General features: G+C 38.7%; 2 protein-coding genes across 5 annotated transcripts in view; one reads left to right on the plus strand and one right to left on the minus strand.

Annotated features, from left to right (window-relative positions):
* tgif1 (TGFB-induced factor homeobox 1) overlaps nt 1–3,095 on the plus strand; it is a 7,387-nt gene extending 4,292 nt beyond the window's left edge. For both annotated transcript variants that reach the window (XM_057824083.1, XM_057824085.1), the window contains exon 3: nt 1,820–3,095. In XM_057824083.1, the coding sequence (XP_057680066.1) occupies nt 1,820–2,470 (651 nt within the window). In that variant the 3' untranslated portion in view covers nt 2,471–3,095. The remainder of the gene's footprint in view (nt 1–1,819) is intronic.
* dlgap1b (discs, large (Drosophila) homolog-associated protein 1b) overlaps nt 2,377–16,444 on the minus strand; it is a 233,648-nt gene continuing 219,580 nt past the window's right edge. The window contains exons 9-13 of one of the 3 annotated variants that reach the window (XR_009061613.1): nt 15,302–15,735; nt 14,281–14,372; nt 11,148–11,300; nt 10,321–10,451; nt 10,085–10,214 (exon numbers count right to left, since the gene is read on the minus strand). Coding sequence is in view for 2 of the 3 variants with exons in the window: in XM_057824079.1 (XP_057680062.1) it covers nt 9,999–10,214; nt 11,148–11,300; nt 14,281–14,372; nt 15,302–15,735 (895 nt within the window). In the remaining variant the exon portion in view is untranslated. Of the gene's footprint in view, nt 10,215–10,320; nt 10,452–11,147; nt 11,301–14,280; nt 14,373–15,301; nt 15,736–16,444 lie in introns of all 3 variants that reach the window. The other 2 variants (XM_057824079.1, XM_057824078.1) reach the window with 2 other exon arrangements.

The raw sequence follows: 16,444 nt of genomic DNA on the forward strand, positions 1-16,444 counted from the left end.
CTGTGGTGAGTGATCATCACACATTAAATGTACCTTGTAACATTAGCATAGCATTAGCGTTCGAGTTAGCATTCAGCTAATGGCAAGCTTCCTTTTACAACTTTTTTTTTAACTTACAATTCGTGGCGTCCACGTGGGTATTATCAGGAAGTTGGCGTTTTCCTTGTAGGCGCTACAATATGTCAATGTTCATTCTAAATAGTTAGAAACCTTTATTTTTGGAATAAATTTTCTTGAGGAAGACATTTTTACTAAACGTCGACTAAAGCTAGACGAAATTAATCTTGAGTTTTCGTCAACATAAACAAGACAAAGACCAACACATTTTGAGAAGACTATAATATGACTAAGACTTATAAGTATTATCGTCCAAAACACTAAAACGAACATTTAAAGGGCTGCCAAAAACAACACTGGTTGGTTGTTTGGGGAACCTGCCTCGGTTCATGTTGTACATTAGAGTAGTGCTGCAGCGATTATTCGATTAACTCGAATATTTCGATTAGGTAAAAAAGCTTCGAAGATTATTTTAGAGTGGCGTTTCAATGGTTTGTTTTGAAAGTTTTGAAAGTGTTTGAATTTAGTTTTTCTCATCTGGGTGGATACAGATATATAACTCAATATGACTGAATCCAGCTGCTTCCTGTTAAGACCAACATAAAGTTTTTGTTTGAGCTGTTTTTTATGCATTTATAATTTAGATTATTGGTGTATTTAGCAGTTTATTGTGGGAATGTGTTTAAAGGATTTATTAAGAGTATTGTAAAAAAAAAAAAAAAAAAAAAGTTAGCTTTTTATAGCATTTAAACTAGTGGATTTTTTGACGTACTTAGAGCCTCATTTATAAATTTTTTTAATACCTTTTGAGGCTAAGCTCAGGTGTTTTAATTTTTAAATGAAAGTGCAATTCTGCATAGTTTGAAGAAATTCATTTTGTACTCACATTTCATTTTTTAAAATGCAATCTTTGGAAGCCTTTGTTTTACATTTCCTAAAATATATTCTGCAACACATTAATGTTCCTAATCTGATTAGTCGAACTAACTAGTTGATAAGATTATTTATTGCTAAAATAATTGATAGTCCTACACTGGAGACTGGTGTTGGTGTGGTTTTGGACTTGACTCGAAAAAGAATCGGTTATTGGTCTCCGACTTCACTTCACTTTACATACAGTCACTACGTCTTCGTAATTTTTTGTTTTTGGCAAGTCGTGGTCCAGCTTTGGTTGTGGTCTTAAACACGGTCATTAGTTGTTCTGCATGTTTTCTGTGAAGGTTTGCGCAAAAGTTGGTGTCAATGTGGGGTGCCATTGGTTGATAGGAAATTGATTTTGTACAACAAGATGATCCATGGGGACGGTATCAGTTGCTCGCTGAGTGTAAACTGGGAAGGTTTAAGATGTATTTTGGTGTAATATTTGCTCTTTTTGTGGGGTTCTGCTGCCCTTGTCTGGCAAACATATGAGTTGTTCAAAAGACATTTTCTGTAGACTAGGGAATGGTATCAGTGTGTGGCAAACTAGCCATGGCTAACCAAATGATTGGGTTCTTTTGGTTCTAGTAGTTTCGTTGAATTTGCCTGTTTTCTAATGAATGCACATATCGATTGTTCTGCGCAAATTTGTCAAAATTGGGCAACAGTATTGGAAGAAGGTTGTATCAGTGGAGTATTTGTTGATGAGTACATCAATGTAATTTCTTCGTTCAATAAGGTCATGATGCTCTGCTGAAATGTATCAGTTTTTCCTGAGTTCAAGCAAAACTAAATAGCTGAAATCTTGTCGAATTGTTAGACTGACGTCACCTCTGTTTTCCAGGTGTGCAATTGGTTCATCAACGCACGGCGACGACTCCTCCCTGAAATGTTACGGAAAGACGGCAAGGACCCCAACCAGTTCACCATCTCCAGGAAGTGCGGCAAGGCAGCCGACAGCTTCTCTGACAGTTCCCAGTCGCCCAAACACAGCAGCGGCAGCAGCCCGGCTAGGGGCGCCCACGATGATGGCGGCTACGATAAACGGGTCCTACACCCTTCCTGCTTTGAACCCGCCACGCCTGGCGTCCTGAGGAAGGCAGTGTCGCCCTCATCCTCTGTGACCTCTCCCACCTGCACGTCCCCCACATCGGGCACCCTGCCCACCCGGCCGTCTGTCATCTGTCACACCACTGTCGCCAGCCCGACCGCTCTGCAACCGTCGCCACTGAACTCTGACAAGGCGACCGAGCGGCTGCAGGCGGCGCAGGCACTTCTCAGGTGTCTGGATAAAGGGGCGGGCGCCCATCTCACCGCCGGTGCTACCACAACCATCCTGGAGGGAAACCTGAGCCCCCGCAGCGGGCTCTTCAACACCCCTCCCCCGACCCCACCGGACCTCACACAGGACTTCAGTGGCTTCCAGCTTCTGGTGGACGTCGCCCTGAAGAGGGCCGCCGAGATGGAGCTGCAGGCTAAACAGTTAGTCTCCTAAAAATTCACAAACTGAAAACAACCCCATCATCATTTCTATCTTTTCTAAACCAATCAAATTGTTTTTGTTTTGTTATTGAAAAACAACAGTATCACGGTGCCTTGGCTCTAAAATGTTTCTTCATTTCATATTTGTATTGACATGTATCTTATTTGCACCCCGGGGACCAAAAATATGGGACAAATGCTACCTGTCTTACGTCTTTCATCCAAACACATTTCAGGTCCTGATGGATTTCAGTGTCTTAACTTTTTTGTTTTTTTGCTCTTGGCATCAACGTATTCACTACTGTAGTTAATGTTACATTATAGTTTGTCATTTAGCGGTTTTAAAATGTTCTTTTCTTGTTTTTACTCCTTCATTGCCCACATAAGGGACATATTCCAGATGAAAAATGTAGCAGGTTGGGCCAGTGGACTGGATGATGACACACTACGCGTTTCTTCACGTCGTTTTTATTTTCTATTAACAAAGCCCAGAAGAAACATTCATGTACAATAGGACCACGTGTATAGTTAATGTGACGACATGACACCCTCTGATGTGATTTCTTTTTCATACTGTGCAATGTTTGTGGCGAGCGAGAGGTCATGCGGGATTCAAATAAAGTTCTGTTTTTTCTACACATCGTGGCGTGGTTGTGCCGTGTCGGCTAATTAGCATAATCCTGCATAAATTAACACCAATGGTGCCAGCGGGGTATTAAGCAATGCCGTCGTCATGTAAGGCCACTTCCTGTCTGGCCCTGACAGCTGTTCCATTTCAAAGCTTCTCAATAGGATTTGTCTGCTTGCAAAGACACGTCCTCTTTCATTCATGAACTTGTGAAGTCCTATAAGGGATTCACTTGATTTCAAAAACATTTGGATAAAAAAATACTTAATATAAATTGTGTTTTGGGGATTTTTATATCATTGGCTGTTATTAAATATCACTAGACGTCCAATCCATTTTGACTGGGCAGTGAAACATAATGCCAGCCATCCCAGTTCAAATGGATTAGATGTCCAACACTGTCAAGGCAGTGAATGTGTGAACGTTGAATAATTGCATGATTGGCAACCAATTATAAAAAACAACAAAAAAAAAAAAAACTGCAATACAAAAATACCCCCCACCCCAAGAAATAATTAAGATTCTTATATACTAGTAATGTCTTCTTATACATTTATGAAAAATTTAGGACGTCCAATCATAGACTTCATAATGATATTAACGGGTCACATTCGCCAGACACTGCGACACACCTTCAAGTAGGGGGCTGTCCTACACTCCGCTTCAGTCGGTCGCAGTTATTCAACACATGCAGCCATCCAACGCCGGATATAGGTTGAAAAAGTATGAAAGCTGTACAGCATACAAACAGGAACGATTGTCTCAGGAGTGATTTGTTCGAGGATTCAAGGTAATTATATTTTTTGTACCATGCATGCATGCATGCATTTTGAAACGTTGAAAAAAAATCAATGGGAGAAATTAACCACTACGGCAGTGGCGTTATAATTCGCAGTATTTACGTAAAATAAATGCTAACTGCCCGTTTTTTGCTTTTAACCAAGAATCGAGACTGTTTTACGTTCATATCTATAAAGAATTCAGGGATTTAAGCATTTGTTCCCAAAAATTTCTACATAAAAGCTCTTTGTTGTGCAGTGGCTTACAGACTAGCAGCACATTCGACATATTTACGTAAAATGCTAACTGCCGTTTTTTTTTTTTTTTTTTGCTTTCAACAGAGAATCGAGACTTTTACGTCCATATCTATAAAGAATTCATGGATTTAAGCATTTATTAACAAGAATTTTCAACGTAAAAAGCTCTTTGTGTTTTCACTCGGCTAGCTTTGACGGAGATAGCCCCCATATTAATCGGCCCCGCACCCGCTGTCCCGTCAATATCATTCAGAAGTCTATGGCCCAATTTAGAGTCAAAAGAATCTACCGTAATTTTCAGACTAAAAGGCACACTTGATTATATGCCGCAACCAAATTTGACACAAAAACGGCATTTGTTCATAGATAGGCCGCACTGGACTATAAGACGCAGCTGTCCTCACTGTATTATGGGATATTTAAACCCAAAAATATTACCCCGGTAACACTATTTGATAGCGGCATCATACAAATGTCATAAGACCAAATGAACCCCAAATTTGCTGTAAAGCTTCCTTTGGCCATCACTGCTTCTTAGGGGGAGACAGTTGACCTCTGCTGCCACCTGCTGTCAAACCTGTTCGTGTCCAAGATGCCTCCTAACATGCATTGCAGCACTACAGATGTAGATATCAAAATTATTTTATATTTTCTAAATATGAATTATTTATTCAGTTACTGTTCCAGTTTCATTAATTGCCATTTATGGTATTTGGTTACACTATTTGACTGTGGCACTATAAGACTGTCATTAGACAATCACAATTATGACTTGACGTTCTCATGAGTATTAATGAATGCTTATAACAGATGTCATTTAGCGTTATCCGGCAAATTATCTTACTTTTGAATGGATGTAAAAGATCCGAGCTGGACATAAATTGAGTTAGTGATATAATTCGCTTAATGACACTGAATGACATCTGTCATAAGCATTCAGTAATGCCCATGATAGTGTCATGTCATAATTATGACGGCCTTATGACAGTCTTATGAAGCCACTGTCAACTAAAGTGTTACCTATTAACCCAAATAAATCAATAAATAAGCAGCACTGCACTATAAGCTGCAGGATTCAAAATGAAGGAAAAAAGTAGCGGTTTAAAGTCCGAAAATTACGGTAAATGGTTCTGATAAAAAGTGCCAATATTTAATGTAAATGGTATATTCATGAGCGATTATTAAAATAAATAAATAAATAAATAAATAAAAAATTAAAAAAATAAAAGAAAGACCTAACCCAGGGGTGTCCAAACAATTCCACATAGGGCCACACTGGGTGCTGGATTTCATTCCAACAAAACAAGATGACACCAATCTGGTGTTTTACAAGTGTAATCAGTTGATTGCAGTCAGGTGCTGCTTGTTTTAGCAGAAACTTCATTAGTTAAATTCTCTGTTCTCGACTGGTGGGAACAAAAACCAGGACCCACAGCGGCCCCTGAGGACCGGTTTGGACAACCTTGACCTAAACGTTTCAACAGCTCAGACATGCAGAATGGTAGATTTGAATATCTTAATACTGGAACAGTTTTGATGTGCCAGAGGGAGTTTGGTAAACTCCCTTTGTGGTTGCTTAGAAGGAAAAAAATGCAGTTGGACAAAGGAGGTTTTAAGGGGACTTGTTTTACAGGACAATGAATATACAAGAAATGCCACCTAGCTAGCTAACAAATAGGCGAGGTAGAGGGAAGGCAGGACAGATTAGGATATGACAGGGTAAGGTGAGCGCAAGCTGTTTTAACGATGTGCAGTGTGAGAATTCGTGAGATGTCATTAATATTCACTGTTTTATGTTTTTTTTTTTTTTTTTTTTCCCCTAATGTCATTATAGGCTCCCGTTTCTTTCAGCCACGAGCTCTGGCAACTTTTAAAATTGCGACAAGCCAGCAGCAGAGGCCACGCAGAGTCAAACGCGTAATTACGGGGCACCGCCTTTTCCCCCCTCGATTACAGCGCGATAGAAAACACATGCGGAGAGAGCAGAAGAATGGCCACAGTTTCGTTTTAATGCTCGCACACGCGTGCCATCACATCCATTGAACACGTAGCAACATTAATTACAAAAAAATGTCTGCTCCATAGGGTTATCTTGATTTCATTTACATTTACATAGGGGTAAACATTCATTTATATACAATTGAACTACATCACTAACTCCCTGCTACATCAGGAGTTGATATGTTATTATCATGATTATGAACAAAGTGTCGATTTTTGGACATACACAATTGAATCCATAAAAAAATAAAAATCACAACGGCGTCTAAACTCTTTTCCGAAAATAACAATTTCCCGTAAACGTCAGCTAGTCAGGAGCCCCTTTGTCACAGAGTACAAGCAATGAGAAAGGGGCAAGTGATCAGCAGGCAAATTTCGTCACTTTTAAGTCCAATGGCACAAAACATGAGCAGGTCAGTCCAAATTGGTCACGTCTTCTAAACTAACGTAGCCTCCGAGCTTACTACGTCATGGCAAATCCCACTTGATTGACACCAAAGATGACGTGTTTAGTCACACACCACAAAAACGAACACACATCTTCCCCTGAGACCGCCATTGAGCTTGACTGTCGAAATTAAGGCGCAAAGGGGGAAATAAATGGAGGAAAACACAGTAGAGAGCCTTGAAGTCAGTTTGCCGGTAAACAATCAGCTACTAAATAAATAAATGTTTACAAAATACAAAAAAATATTAGAAAAACGATCACACAGTGAGAAGGAGAACGAAATATAAAAACAAATACATTAAAAAAATATCATTATTTTAAATGAACGTCAATAGAGGTGAGCACAGTGCGGAAGAAAAAAAAAAAATCCCGGTCAGGTTGTTTAATACTGTCCATATACATATCACTAAATGATATCAAAAAATATACAAGCAGATCAATGAAACTGACTCAAGGTTTTAAAGGAACTCATCTATGAGAGAAACTTGATTTGATGTCACTTATTAGGTACACCCACACAATACAAACACATGTATCAGATTCTGCATTACAAATGTTTAATTTTGAAAAAAGTAAATCAATGTGATACAAGACAATTTTTCCTCTTGGGATGTATTAAAAATATGAAAATGAATAAATGTTTGAAAAAAAAAATATTTTGTAGGGCTGTGAAAATTATTGCTTTAACGGGCGGTAATTAATTTTTTAAATTAATCACGTTAAAATATTTGACGCAATTAACGCACATGTCCCGCTCAGATTAAAATGACAGCAGGGTCACCTCTGAACCAGAAGTTTATAATTTCTCGCAGTTGTTCAAGGTCTTCTCCGGACATATTCAAGTGTAATATTTACTAGCTCTTTCAGTTGTAAAAAGAGAAGCAGGGAAGCTGCGTCTGTACCATCAGCCTCCATTGTTTACAATGGCGTAAAACAAAAATTGGCAGTTGCTTGTTCCATGAAGTCACTTCCTTTGTACTGTAATTTTCGGAATATTAAAGCGCTCCTGACTATAAGCCGCCACCCACCAAATTCGACACGAAAACGGCATTTGTTCATAGATAAACAGCACTGGACTATAAGCCGCAGCTGTCCTCACTGTTTTATGAGATATTCACACCAAAAAATATTAACCGGTAACACTATATTTGACAGCAGTGACATAAGGCTGTCATAAGATCAAACGAACCACCGTGAAGTTTTGAACCAATTGGCTATAAAGCTTCATTGCTTCAAAAAGCTTCATTTGGCCGTCAATGCTCCCTGAGGGGAGACAACTACTTCTGCCACCTGCGGTCAACACTGTTGTCGTACAACATGCCTCCTGACATGCATTGCGGAGTTACAGATTTAAATAACAATCAAAATTCATGTTCTGTGCTAATTTCTTCAGTTACTGTTCCGGTTGTTTCAATAATTTCTAGTTATGGTATTTGGTAACACGTTATTTGACAGTGGTGCCATAAGACTGTCATAAGATAATCATAATTATGACATGACACTGCCATGAGCGTTAATGAATGCTTATGACAGATGTCCTTTTGAGTCATCCGGCAAATTATCTCACTTTTGAATGGATGTAAAGATCCGAGCTGGAGATAAATGTTAATGGCATGATTCATAATGCCATTAATGCCAGTGATAGTGTCATGTCATAATTATGACGGTCTTATGGCAGTCTTAAAACTGTCAAAGAGAGTGTTACCTATTAACCCAAATAAATCAACAAATAAGCAGCACTCGACTGTAAATCGCAGGATTAGAAATGAGGGGGAAAAGTAAAGGTTTATAGTCCAAAAATTACAGTATACGATTATTATATGGATACCCCAGCTATATTAGGCGGCAGGTCCATAGTTGATGAAATTACACGGCCCCCTATCCCTTGTAATAAAATCTCCAGAAATGAGGTAAATTAGTGACATTAGCTGACATGTCATATAGTCTAACTACCGTATTGGCCCGAATATAAGACAGCCCTGGTTATAAGACAACCCCCTCTTTTTCAAGACTCAAGTTTGAAAAAAAGACTTTTTGAACACCAAATTACAGAAAATAAACAAATAATTATAAAAATATATTTGAGAGAAAAAGCATGTTATTTTGCCTCATTCAAATCTTAATATCTGAACATTTAAATATGTAAAGTGCAATTACATTCGTAAATGAATTGTTTCTGGTTTTTGAAATGTCAATAAACCAATCTATTGTGATAAAACAATAAAATTGCAATAACTGCATTAACCATCAAAGTGAAGTCTAACTGTAACTTGAAACAAATCTGAATAAGGAAAAACACTGCAATAAAATAATGCAAACTGGTTAAACTTGAGAGTAGCTGAGATCTGTCATAACCAAACATCGCTTCAATGATATCTGCTGCCATCTAGCTTCGTGAATGGGTATAACGTCTAGACCGCGAATATAAGACGACCCCCACTTTTTCAGTCTTATTTCAATGCAAAAAACACTGTCTTATATTCGGGCCAATACGGTAATTACAAGTTTAAGGCCATTACCCGTCCTAGTGTAGACATAGCCTTAAAATGTATTACAATTAAACCCTAACCTTTTGGAAAGGCAGAATGCTTGAATTTGTGCAGGTGTACCTAAAATTTTATCGGCGACTGCTGACCTATGAACGAATTTGTCAGCAAACGCATACACAACACATACAGGATAACCTCTCACACACTGCTGAAAAATGTTTTGCAATACTTTTTGTAATAGAATTTCAGTCTAAACATCTTCAGTAATGTTTAAGAATCCTTAATGGTGTCTCTAACTGCTGCGCATACTCACACGCTTACTCATCATAGACAAGATGGCCTTTGTTGCTTGAAAAAAAAAAGAAAAAAAGAAAAAAACTTTCTGAAAAGCTGCACACCTGCACAGTCAAAATGTAAGCTCTCAATCACTACGAGAGACTCATTTTGTCCAACAAATGTGCAATTGTGGCCCTTAACCTGACTGAGGGCACTTTCATTTTAAAGTCCGTCATTACGCTACAATGTTACACCTCATTAGAAAGCTAAAAAAAAAAACTTTGGGGAAGGAGAACCCATGACATGACATGGGATTTTTATTTGTACATGTATACATTTTAATATAAGATGATCAGAGTGCTTTGAGTTACAAGCAATTCTCTCCTTGGCTGCCAGTGATGTTTTAAACTTGTATCTCAAGACACCACTGTCATCTGGTCCTAATTTTTAAAAAAATCCTATATGATGAGATTTTATGGACTCAGTAACTTATGCATGTATAGAGAAGAGGGGAAGTGTGTGTGCTACATCAAAGCTGAAAATGGGGGGAGAGGCGTACTAAATAAATTAGTAAATTGAAATCTACTATTTTGAAATGTACTTCCATGGCGACACTGATAAAGTCTGTTAGCACCCTCACCATCCGGTCGCCCTTGCGCGTTTCATAGTCGCGTCTGCGCCTCGGGGATGTAAATCTCGATACTGTCAGCGCTCTCCGTGGCGGAGCTCTGGCGCACCGAGGCGGCGCGTTTGGCGGCGAGCAGCCGCTTGCGGGCCTCCAGACGCTGCCGCTCAGAGCTCTCCAGTGAGCGGTCCCTCGCCAGCGGGGCGTGGCCCTTCTGGGACCTCTTTGGCACGGGTGGGGGCACGCGTCTCTCCTGGACAGGTGGTTAAAAAAAAAAGAAAAAAAAACACTTAAGTGGCTGGGCGCATCCCCCTTACTCAGGGGAGATTAATTTTAGAGAAAATGGAGCAACAAATAACCTCTTTTTTAGGAGAGCACATGCAGTGAATGTTTGTAGTGTTATGGTGGACGCAGGCAGCCGTTTGTGAAGTATAAAAAAAAAAATAAAAGCGCAATTGGAGATGGGCAGGCTCTCCAAAATGGCGGCTCACTGTCAATAAGACAAAACACACAAGTAGTGATGTCAGCAAAAAAAAATGAAACATGCAAAGTAAAGGAGGAATAAATTATACACTCAATACTAGCCATGAAAAAAATCTGCATTGATGCTGATATTAAAATCAAGACTATTATAGGAGGATTGCTGTCAAAATACTTTGCAATATCATCGCGAAAAATGATGTTAATTGCCATAAGTATTCAAGTGACTTTTCCAAAATGGCGATGCGCTGTGCGCTGTAAACGAAAACAATATTGAAACAAAAGTAAACCCAATACAGGCACGTTTACATAAAATTTGTATGGTAAACTGGTGAAGTTAGGAAAATATATGAAAAATTCTTAGGATTGATATTGTAAAGAATGTCACATGTATCGTGGCGTATCATGTGGTTTTCTTAAAATACCCCAATATTGAAGCATAACTGCCGTTATTGTTGGATACATATGTGGCAATTCAAAATGACTTCTCACTGTTGACGACAAGACAACACATAATTGATCAACACAAAAAGACAAAAACTATAAAATACAAATACCATATCATACCAAGAACTTTTCAATATGATCGTGATGATCTCAACACAATTACAACAGCAGCCGTTAGCATGCAGGTTAGCAGCCATTAACATTCCCAAATAATAACAATGATGACAACAATAATAGTGGTTTAATTCAAAATGGGAACCTGGATCTCCGGGGGTGTCAGAGGCTTCCAGTTGTTAGCTTTGAGTTGGTGCAACTCGTCAAACTTGAGGCTGATATTTTCGATGGACAGCTGTAGCATGTCCCAGAAGCCCGCCAGGTCCTGAGAGACGGGCCGCGGGTTTGCGTCAGGGTTCTGAGCAAAAAACAAACGTGCACCGAAGACATTATTACCAACATTTCTACAGTATAATACACTCATGTATTAAAAAATAGGGATGTCCCGACCACATATTTATGCACCCAAGTAGGCATGTGCTGATTTCGGTTTCAAAGTATACCGTGGTATGAAAACGTCACGGTTTCAAAACAGCAAAAAATTTCCATCATACCATCCCTAAGGTACTGTATATATGCACAGTATATATATGGCAGAAAACACAGAAAAAGCAGTTTCTGCTCTTGCACCCCTCCTTAAAATAAACTGCTGTATTTTAAGCCAAAAGAAGTGTTGTGTTTGATAGAACAATATGTCTATATGCTGCCATAGCAGTTTCATGGCGTATTAAGCCCCCAAACTATTTGTAATTTGTTCATTATACCCTGGAGACCCACATTTACATATACCGCGCAACTGCTTTTTTTCAACCCAGCCATAAAAAGAAGGTAAGCAATTGTATAATGACAATAAAGGGCTATTCTATTCTATATAATTCGAAATGGCTATCATTTTCAGCTTAGAATCATTAATTGATGTCTAATATTTAAATAGAAAAAAAAAAAGACTGATAAAATTATTAGCTCGCACATTTCAAACTTTTAACAAATTATGAGTTTGTATGAAAAAAATAGTGTCTGTAAATAGGTCACAGATATTTACTTCATACCTATCACTTAATTGTATTTTTTTTTTTGTTACTGTCACATTTTCCCCAATATTTTAGATGATAAATAATTGATTCAAACAAAAAAAAAATTTTGAAAAAATTGAAAAAAAAAAAAAAACCTTTTAAAAGGTTAAATATTTGAAACTCTCGACCACTTCTTGATGTCTACGATTTCTGCATTGCGACCCTTGTTACATTACCGTGTTTCATCCATAAAATATCCAAAAAGTCCAGCTGTGGCCATTCACGGCTGTGTCTTGACACTCGGTGAGACATGCTACATGGAGTTTTTGAACCAAAACAAGGTAAGTACGCAATAATATCTAATTAAAATCATGGTGTCTTTAATTATGCTCTCTCATTCTCTCACCTCGAGTTAGGGTTGAGGGGTTAAATTTTCAATTTTGATTATTTTATTTTATTTTTTTTTGTAAATGCCCTCCGGTTCATATGCCCTCCTGTTCAAACCCCCCCCCCCCCCCACCTCGAAATAAAAAATAGTGGGATTTTAAGCTTTCCAATGATGTATCACACATGCATATAGGACAATTTTGAAATTTGGCCAAATTGGGGGTCTCAGAACGGAACTTCAATTCACCTGAGTGTTTTCCACCGTGTGTGTGTGTGTGTATATATATATATATATATATATATATATATATATATAAACACACATATATATATATATACAGTGGGGAGAACAAGTATTTGATACACAGTCAATGGGAAAACCCATTGGCAGTGTATCAAATACTTGTTCTCCCCACTGTGTGTATATCTATATCTAAATATATATATATATATATATATATATATATATATATATATATATATGAAGGGCTGTCAAAATTATTGCGTTAACGGGCGTTAATTAATTTTTAAATTAATCACGTTAAAATATTTGACACAAGTAATGCAGATGCCCCGCTCAAACATATTAAAATGACAGCACAGTGTAATGTCCACTTGTAATTTGCGTTTTTTGGTGTTTTGTTGACCTCTGCTGGTGCTTGGGTGCAACTGATTTTATGGTTTTCAGCACAATGAGCATTGTGTAATTATTGACATCAACAATGGCAAGCTACTAGTTTATTTTTTGATTGAAAATTTTACAAATTTTATTAAAACGAAAACATCAAGAGGGGTTTTAATATAACATTTCTATAACTTGTACTAACATTTTTCTTTTAAGAACTACAAGTCTTTCTATCCATGGATCGCTTTAATACAATGTTAATAATGTTAATGCCATCTTGTTGATTTATTGTCATAATAAACAAATACAGTCCTTATGTAATGTATGTTGAATGTATATATCCATCTTGTGTCTTATCTTTCCATTCCAACAATAATTAAAATAACCTAAATAACAATAACAGAAAAATATGGCATATTATATAGCTGGTTTGAATTGCGATTAACTGCGATTAATTACGATTAATTCATTTTTAGGCTGTAATTACTTCAATTAAAAATTTTAATCGTTTGACAGCCCTAATATATATATAAATATACACACAGATTTAAAAAAAAAAATTAAGAACCCGATCCTTTTCACCTGATTCCGATCCTCTGAAAAATGATCACGTGATCGGATCGGGGGATTCCTCATAAAAAAATGCCTTCAAAAGGAGGTTCCTTTACACCCATGTATCATTCGCTTCCTCAATTTACTTGTATTCATGCTTAAAAAAAAAAAAAAAAAAATCATGCGACAAATTTACAAGCCCATGAACATGTCACTGAAAATTTAAAATGACTTAAAAATCAAAAGAATTGGTGCCATTGTTGTGATCATTTCGGAGGTTGACGTTAGCATTCAACACATTCTAGTGACAATTGATTGCCATTTTGGGACCAAGTTGCAGTCGCAGATACCAACAAGGGTACACATTATGTGCCCCTTCTCAAATCATATTTTTAGTAAAATGCAGTGTATTATACTTCATAAATTACAGTAAATGGCGTCCCTAGTTTCCATTCCATATTGTGCATTTTTAATTGCTATGTTTCACCAATACACATTATGATTATGGTGCACTGCACTGCTCAGTCAAAACAGGCTTTCATTGCGCATTGCTTCGTTCCATCCGCAAGCGCCTTGGCAGCTCAGTCACTTTGCTTGAGACAGCTTGTGCAGACGCACGCTGGCTGCATGCATAGTCAATGAGCACTTCGCTCGCGCTGTCGGGGTGATTTGTGCAGGATGACGTCAGTGTCGCTAGTGAGAGGAGAAAGGAGGAGGATGGTAGTGTTGGGGGTGCGCATGCAGAGGATGAGGTGACATACCAAATTCTCCTCACACAGCTCCCGGAATTGCTGGAACTTCTGGGACATGAGCAGCTGGGCGCTCCCCACTGCACTGCGGATCTTGCCCAGGACTGCAGACACGCGCACACAGTACACGCAATTACTCACAGAGCCCAGCGCACACTGCAGGCATGTTGCAGCAGCGGTAGGGAGAACGCATTAGTGAAGCAACAGCGTGACAGTAGCAAGGCGGTGACATCATTACTGGAAATGTTGTTCCACATCCGAATACCATGGTGATGTAATGTTAATATTCAGGGTGACTTTCCAGGATTTGCAGTATCACATGACAACATATTAAATGTGGATTTTTCAGTGCTGAATGTGGCAAATGAGCAATGTGGATACCATTCAGATTGAATTTTCATTCATATTTTTTGTCAGCTGTATGTGGGTAGTCAACATAATAGATTCATAGGGAAAATTCCTATTTTCTCACATGTTTTAAGACAGTTGCAGGCCAATTAAACCCACACTGATTAAAATCTATCTTCCTTGGTGCATGTAACCGCATGAAATTCCTATTTAGTAAGTTTTAGGGGGAAAAAAAAGTGGAGGGGGGGTTACGATTTTGGTAGTGAAATAAATTCCTTTTTCACTGATTCGCTTTTTATTATTTGAGATCATCACTTCGTATTTTCCATGCATTTTAAGGAGTTCATCCAAAGTTAAGAGTTTACCAAATCTTGAAGAATTTGACTATCACTTCTAACATCATTGACAAAGAAAACCTCATTCTTCACTCGCTGCAAGCCTCTCCCAATTCAGATTTTTTGACGTCTATCGCAGCCAATGAGTTAATAATTTCAAGCGCCTGTATAAACATACTGTACATTTGTGACATTTGTTGTGTTTAACCTGCAAAATATTGTAGGAAGTCATTCAAATTTGTCGTTATGTGACTAAATAACCAATTTGTTTACTTCAGAAGTTGCTCTTAGTTTCGAAAAGCCTGGTTTCCCCTTCTGTACAGCACAGACGTACTGTAAGTGTGACTCACTATCATCGGACAGCTGGTTGTCCGTCTGGTCCTGCTCCATCTGACGACACCATCCTTGCATGCGCTCCGTCTCCGCCTGTAGCAGTTTGAGGAACCAGCGTCCGTCTCTCGGGCACACTGAGCGGCTGACGGCCTCCAGCGTGCCATCCGCCGTCAAATCTGGGTCACCCGCGCCGTCCATCCACGGGTCAGGAGGTGGAAGGATGGACGGGTCGAACCCCGCCTCGCCGTAGTCGTCCCCGGCGCAGGCGTGGTAGTGGTTGCCCGAGCCTTGGATGCGAACCGTGGAGGTGCCGCCGGTGGAGTCACGGGAGTGCTGGCGTGGCATGGTGGCGCAGTTACGCGCTGGGGGAAGTCGCGGCCCGTCTGTGGGGTCGTCCAGGTCGGCTTGGACGGCGGTGGTCACGCTGTTGGAGCGGGTCATGCGGCGCTGACTGTGAAAATGGAGAAGAATGTCATTTGTGTGATCATATGCTAAACTGGGACTAGCAATATTGAATGAGTTGATTAGGCATATTTTATTATAAAATTACTACTGGTGTAAATCACCAGTTTCACAATGATACGATATTGATCCTTTTGACAAAGATACAATATTGGCCGGTATTACAAAGTCTGCCACCATTCAATTCAATTGAACGGCTTCCGATTTAAATATGACATTGTGTTCACGTTGAACAGAACCTACCCAATTTCACTTAAAGCAATAAAACAAAACAAAACCAAAAAAAAAATGTTGATGGTTTTGATAAATTTCAGACGCTTGTTTGAAAAATAGGGATTTCCCGATCGCATATTTTTGCACCCGAGTCCGAGTCATCCGATTTTGAGAATCTGCTGATAGAGTCCTGATCCAATACTGAAAAAGTTTTTTTTTTTTTTTTTTAAACAAAAGTTCCAAACATGTTATTGTTCCACCGTGCCACGTTCATAATGTTAATTATTTCTAAACAGCAATAACATAGAAAAATGCTTGTCTTTATTAAATGCTTCATTAAGAGAGTCCACTTAAATTAATTCACGCTGACGCTCACGTTGCTGAGATCAGCCTCTTACACAATGAGTTGCCACTGCACACTTATGCAAGTTTAACGATGATTGACACATTTGTGCCTTTGATCGTAGGGCTACCAGGCTTCTCTG

The sequence above is a fragment of the Corythoichthys intestinalis genome, chromosome 20 (genome assembly GCF_030265065.1).
Source record: "Corythoichthys intestinalis isolate RoL2023-P3 chromosome 20, ASM3026506v1, whole genome shotgun sequence".
NCBI classification, from domain to species: Eukaryota; Metazoa; Chordata; class Actinopteri; order Syngnathiformes; family Syngnathidae; genus Corythoichthys; species Corythoichthys intestinalis.